Source organism: Hypomesus transpacificus, chromosome 26, assembly GCF_021917145.1.
Source record: "Hypomesus transpacificus isolate Combined female chromosome 26, fHypTra1, whole genome shotgun sequence".
Taxonomy (NCBI): Eukaryota; Metazoa; Chordata; class Actinopteri; order Osmeriformes; family Osmeridae; genus Hypomesus; species Hypomesus transpacificus.
The window spans coordinates 5292755-5299746 of NC_061085.1; the positions used below are offsets into that span (position 1 = coordinate 5292755).

The window sequence follows — 6992 nt, forward strand, 5'->3', positions numbered from 1 at the left end:
TGTGTAGAAACACAGATTATTATCAAACCTTTGGTGGTCAACATGTTTGTTCTTCATCTGTTGCAGCACAACAATGTACAACTTCTTAGAAGTGTACAACACTCATCTGCGAGATGCAGGGACACAGGATTCTCTCCAGATGTCCTACCGCAAGTTGAGGGATGCAGTCATAGCCTTTTTGCAGCTTCTGTCTGCAGACTTTAGCTGGGGATTCAAATGTCCCATCTGCCAAGATAACTTCAAGTAAGTTCTGTAACAAAGTTGCAAATGGTCTGGATATACAGCCATGAAAATAATTAAGAGACCACTTAACATTGATTGCGGACTTTGGAGTGGTCTTTTAATTTTTTCCATGGCTGAATATCACAACAATGTTTGGAGCTTGTAATTAAGTATGTGATGCATGTGTACATTGTCTCAATAGTGAGGTTGTTATGGATGGCACCTCTTTGGGGTATCAGCAGCGGAATGGCCTCAAAGAAAGGCTTGTTCCTGGCCAAACTGTAATGAACAGTGGAAGATAAGTCTATGGTTTTCTTGTTTTAATCATTGTGTGTCTCAGTGTGTGTGCACGCCAATGTTACCCCTATAATTTGTACATTTAAATGATTAAGGCCTTATGTTATTATGACCTTTCTAAATTTGTTTCTCCTTCATTCAATTTACCAGTCACAGAACGAGAACTTTGATTCCTGAGCCAGACCTCCGTAAGCTGCTGCAGCGCTACAGTGCAGACGGGCTCCTCCCTGGAGAACACAGGGAAATGATGTCACAGAGTGCCAAAAGCGCCCCATTCCTCCTGCCCCTTTTGCAGAAGCTGGCCCTGACTTCACCCACACACGCAAGTGAGCCCTACCGCCCTCTCTTAACACAAGTCAGCAAGAACTCCCCTGCCTGTGCTCTGCTACATCCCAGTAAAGAACTCGGGGAGTTGATGTCAGAGATGGAGGGATTGAAGTACTGCCGGATCGAGCGGCAACCAGCACTTTTAGGGAAACTTGCCAAGGAATGCCCTTTGTTTTTTAGCTTGGTTGGGATGGAAGGGACTTTTCCTCAGGAGGTGGTACCCATCTTTCAGTACCTCTATAAAAAGGCACTGGAAACAGTGTCCACACCTCCGGTCTCGACACCCCTAACTTCCCCAGAGGATCCTGGGCATTACTTCCCCAATCTGCCTCCTGTGAGAGACAGAGGCTTGTACACTACAGACAAGTGTAAAAAGGAGGCCAGTGACTGTAGGAAGACAGCAGGCAGACACCCTAACCTGATCCCTGGCATATTCACCCTGTTCTGCACACATGGTGAGGTTACTTTACTTGAACATTGACATTACACTATTGAAATTAATGAATATTGCTGGTAAGGTTATTGAGGTTTTGTTTTGCTGTTTTGTTACACAATGGAATGTTTTTTGTACTTTAGGTGTTTGTCTTGGGTTTTCAATAATGGAGCAAGTGGAGTCGGTGAACGTGCCGTTTACCATACTCCGGACACGTTTTCGACAATGTAAGTTCAGGTTTTGCTTAGCATTGGTGTGACTAATTATCTGTGAATTTGTTGTCCGTAATCATCTGTGTGCACCCCATTTAGGCCCCAAGACAGTCGTATATGACAACGCCTGTCAGCTGCAAACCTACTGCTTGCGGAGGGACCCAGGTTTTTTTAGAGAGACTTGGTTTCTTGTGGATCGTTTGCACTGGCGCAACCACTCTGGTGATTTGCAGTGCTTTTTATACCGGGTACTTGCCTTTTTATATTGCGAATGCGAGTCAATGAAACTGTTGTTTTTTAATTATTTAAGGGTGTAACATTGGATACAATCTGGACAGCTATCCTCAGTTCCAGAAAATAAATTCTCAGGTGGCAGAGCAGAATAACTCGCTCTTGAAGAAGATGAAAGGACAACTGTCCTACATGAACAGGGAGAACTTCATCAGGCATCTGATGCTCTTCCTGTGGCACAGATCATGCAAAGTCATTACAAAACTTTGAGGTAAACATGTATTATGCAACGTGTTTGTGGAGATGAATGACTGCAAGCATGCGCCCATTCAGACTACAATTCAATGACATATAGTTTTATAATTTTATCTTCTTTTTATTAATTTGTTATCTACTTTTATTATCTATCCCTTCTTCACTTTAAAGGTATGTAATGACTTGGAGCAATACACCCAAGACCATCAACCAAAAGATATCGGCAGCCAACTCAACCACAATATGTCAAAAGTCATTTTTCCATCTGTATTGTTTATTTTCCCATTTTAAGTGTTTGTTTAATCAACTTGTTTCATTGGCCCTGTTACATAAACAAATTAAACAAATGTATCTGTGTTTCCTATAAACCCCCCTATCAATCTGGAAGGATATATAATTTTAAAATCCTTTCCCATATTATAAGCCAATAATCTTTATGGCGTTCAAATACAGATAGCCTATGCATAAGTACACCGCGCACATATATATATATAGGCTTAGAAATAGGTGAGACATGGATGCATTTCATTAAAGACAATCACGTAGGCCTATTAGATTTGAGCGTTTATTGATACCATGACATGGAAATGGTTTGACTTTGGCAGAATGCATGATCTAAGGCAGTGGTTTTCAACAGGGGGGCGCGGAGATATCATGACGGTGGCGCCATTGGTTTACTTTACAAGAAAAGAATACAATAATATTTTATGTAGGCTACTCGGTGTTGTTCAGGAAAATACATTTAAGTTGCCATGGAGGAGCAGTTAGTCAAATTAAAGAGTGACACCAGATTGCGATACCTCTTTAGCTCTTGCTCTGCCTTCGTTTTGGTTGAGTGTGATTACTGAATATCCTCAGTTGACTGATGCCGCCTTGACACATGACGTGGAAGACTTGGGGGGGCTTTAGTTCCAAAACGTTGAGAACCCCTGATCTAAGGGAATGACTCCTCGATGCTACCATGCATACACGACATATGAGGCAGGGAGCAATATCCCCCTGATGGATATAACATACAAACAGCAAGGGGGAAAAGGGGATGGTGCCTGGCGGCAGCAGCACTGATCATACAACAATCGGGGTGAGTGTGCGTATCTGCGCGTCCTTTTAAGGCCGTCTTATCGGTTGTGGCACAGGTGTAATGATGAGCGGGTGACGCACGCTACCCGATTGCCACAGAAAGGTTCGCTGCAGTGACAGTGGTATCGAACTTTATGTCAATGTGTTTTTGTGGATTGACTAGTAATTACATCCATTATCCATTTTCACTATCATAAACCCACCCTTGCCTGCTTAGCCGAGACTACAGCACTCATACCCTATATTCAAATGATTGAATGAATCTATTTTGTGTCATCATGTTATCATCACAGATATGAATTGTTATATCGTATTGTAATATTCTACTGACACTGACAGATTTCCTCCTGCAAATGTGTCTAATACCCACACTCAAGCATGCCATTTTGGCCAAAAATTAGGGTTAGGGTTAAGAGTTCCTTTCAAGGTGCAGAGTCATGTCTTTGTACAGTAAAAAACAGGGGTTAGTTAAACTCTCTCTTTCAATATCAAACCCCTAGCCTGAATTGGGACTCAATAGCGCCACCTAGAAGTGGTATTGTTTTTAACTGAAAACCTGCTTTGTAGTCACATATAAGCTCTTATCTTTAAAGATAATTAAATTCTGATAGAAGATCCATTATCACACCCTTAATGCATTTGGTTGGAAACACATGATAAACATGAACAGAAATTGAGTTTTTAAAGTTAATGTAAACATATAAATACAATGTACGTAGAAGTTGCATTGGTGAGGGCTGACTAGAAGTGTGACATTTATTGGTGTCTAATTAACCTAAACATTCCTTTACAAGTCCGATTTGATGAGGATATGGAAAAATATAGCTTTAAAAAAAAGAACTACAAGTCCCATCATGCCCGCAATACAATTGCATTGTGAATACCCCATATTTGTAGTCCAATTAAGGTCCGGTAACTCACTTTGGGTAGTTCTCAATTGCAATGGTGTTTTGATCGAGATTAAAGGTTGTATTTTTATTGGCTCTGCTGCAAATGTAATTTAGGGTTTATTTGGGTTAATTTTATGTGTACAGATTTAAAATTTGGATCTGATGTGTCTGTGATGTACCTATGAGGATGTTTAGCATTTTATTTTGTCTGATGTCTCATTTTGTCTCATATGTTATATATGTACTTGTTCTCGAATGAGATCGCGTATACAAGCGGCCGAAATGAGTTTTCTCCGCAGGGTGTCCGGTCTTTCCCATAGAGATAGGGTGAGAAGCTCAATCATCTGGGAAGAGCCCAGAGTAGAACCGCTTCTCCTCCGCGTCAAGAGAAACCAGTTGAGGTGGCTCGGGCATCTGATGAGGATGCCTACTGGACGCCTTCCTGGTGAGGTGTTCTGGGCATGTCCAACTGGTAAGAGGCCCCGGGGAAGACCCAGGACACGCTGGAGGGACTATGTCTCTCGGCTGGCCTGGGAACAAGCGGCAAATGACGGACGGACTTGTTCTTGTATCTATTATTTAAATTTGACATGCCTTGCTATGTATTAGTTTGTAGAGTATCATTAATGATTCCTACCGAAGATTGTACACTGCAGGAATTCTTCTAAATAAAGTTCATAAAAATAAAGACATTTGTCTACATTACACTGATAACACTGTGGGCCTCATGTACGTACATTCGCAGACGTAGCGTTATTAGCGCCATGGCCAACCCGCAGATTGCGCACGCTGTGAAACTTTAGTTTACGTCGTATTTACGAAACTTGCAGGTCATCAAGTAATCAGCGCCTTTCTCCGCCCACTTTACCGTACATTGCGAGCATTTAAAAGCGCAATTGAATGGGCGTCCTTCTCTCTTTCTATCATGGATCAGCCACCAAAGTCAAAACAGCGATGACAGTTTGACATGATCCTGATGCCAATATTTGTAATGTAGCGAGGAGTTTAACAACTGCTGGAATGGAATGTGAACACTGAGTCGGAGATTCGATGTATTCTTCCAGTATCTGTGCTATTGTGTGGCTGCTTAATCTGTAACGTGTAATGATTTCGTGTTCACTCAACTCAAAAAGTGTAATCTTTGTGGCAAAAATCATTTGGCTTATGTCTTCGTCTTGCTCGGGTTACGGCTGCCATTTCACCAGGAGGCATTTGCGCATCCTGGTTTACGCCTGCTTTTAAAAGGCGGATAATTTTCAACGCAAAATAGAGGTGCACTTTCACAGGCGGTTTTTGTACATACCGCCGAATACACAATTAGGCGCACTTTGCGCATCCCCTCCCATATCTTTATGGGAAACTCCCACTTTTCCCTGACCCTATATGCATGACACGGACAAGCGCAATTTGCCATTTTCAGTTCCCGCGACAGGCAGTCTGCGTTTTTACCTCATTGCTGCATGTTTGTACATACCTTGCCATGCTTTTACACGCAAATTGCGAAACAAATACGCCTGAAGTGGGCGCAAAAGTGTTAGGCCCTGTGTATCGTAACTAATGGAATGACCCTGTCCAATCCAATTACTAGATTGGAACTAAGTGTCAATAACTGTTCTATTAACTACTCAAAAACCAAAGACTAAGTATGAGTCAAGTTCATTTTATACAATATTTATTCACATTTATTTACATGTTAATTTACTGTGGCTGAACTCCCTCAGAGCTATTTGGATAGCTGGCAACCTCCATTTCTACATTGTCAACTTGAAAAAACCCACACAAATAGTGTAAAAACACTGCAGGGGCTTGCAACCCTGCTTCATAATGTTAAAGCCTGTACACCGATGTATCTATAGGAATGCTAGAACCTAAATTACAGTTAACCTTTAACTTCAGGTTTGTACAATGAGCTGTGTGTGTGTGATATAATATGTGGTTCAAGACTCAAAGTGGGGGTAAGATAAAAAAGTACTTTTCTGAGGGCAGGTATGATGCGTTAGTGTTTGGGCGCAGGTGGAGTGAATTTAGGGTACAAAGGTGTATTTTTTCAAGAGAGATGAGTGTCTTAACTCTCAATGGCTTACTGATGAAATTGAGCATAGATACACAAATATTTTGGTTATTGAATACTAACATCTGGAGTCAAGCCGTACAAATTGTTGTATGTGGAGATGATTTTTCGTAGTATGGATGCTGTAAACATGCCCCTGTTTTCCCCTAGAAATGTGGGGGGGAAAAGTAGTAAGTCATGAGTGATATGGGGAGTACATGATGCTGGACATTGGATTTGTAGTTAGCTTGAAGCAGCAAAACCTCAGTTGTGATCTACACACACACCACTGTTTGGAGAGGAAAAGGGCAAGTCCTCTGGCCACCACGGTGGCGGGCAACCGGCCATGTAAGGACCTCCATGGATATTGTTTTCTTTGGCTAACAAAAAGTCACATGAATTTGAATTATTTATATCATCACATACAACAGTTAAGTTTAATCAGGTATCGGGTACATACACAAATTTAAATAATAATAGTAGGAAATCACCATGTTGTCTGACAAGCTGCCCCACAAGGCAGCGCAAGAAACTTATTTCAATATCTGGGTTAATATAAACCCTTTCCTTGTTGATGTAACGTCAACCTGAAATACAAAATACAACAAATACCTCACATTATTAAAACAGATGACCTGTTGCATTCTAGTAGGCCCATTGTCTGTTTATCTATTCTTTGGTCTCATAAATTAACATTTACCAGCCACACGTATCCTTTTCGAGTTCCTGAACACCACAACCAGTTCACTCTTCCTTTCACAGGTCCAAAATGATTTCAGGCACTCAGCACCTAATGAAATAATTTAGCAAGTTTTGCATATATTCAAACATACCTCATATCACCTTTTATGAAACCTTCTACATATTGTTAGAACAATAAGCATATACAACATGTGCAAAAGTAAAATGCATTATAATGCAGCTGTGTCAGGATACAAAAAAAAACCATGATGTCACACTCTGACATATACAGTGAGGGAAAAAATGATTTGATC

The 6992-nt window shown here is 41.1% G+C and overlaps 1 protein-coding gene and 1 long non-coding RNA gene across 2 annotated transcripts; one reads left to right on the top strand and one right to left on the bottom strand.

The window, feature by feature from the left end:
- Positions 1–75: 75 nt before the first annotated feature.
- On the top strand, positions 76–2319 carry LOC124487480. Its single transcript, XM_047049852.1, has 6 exons — positions 76–243; positions 670–1301; positions 1423–1506; positions 1591–1713; positions 1802–1993; positions 2149–2319. Exons 1-5 carry the CDS (start codon positions 140–142, stop codon positions 1990–1992), a joined length of 1134 nt encoding a protein of 377 aa, XP_046905808.1. The 5' UTR covers positions 76–139; the 3' UTR covers position 1993; positions 2149–2319.
- A 3793-nt stretch (positions 2320–6112) lies between these two features.
- On the bottom strand, positions 6113–6570 carry LOC124487528. The gene is made up of 3 exons (XR_006958398.1): positions 6489–6570; positions 6285–6377; positions 6113–6164 (listed from the first exon to the last, which is right to left on the bottom strand). It is a non-coding gene; the product is annotated as an uncharacterized LOC124487528 (long non-coding RNA).
- Positions 6571–6992: the final 422 nt, after the last annotated feature.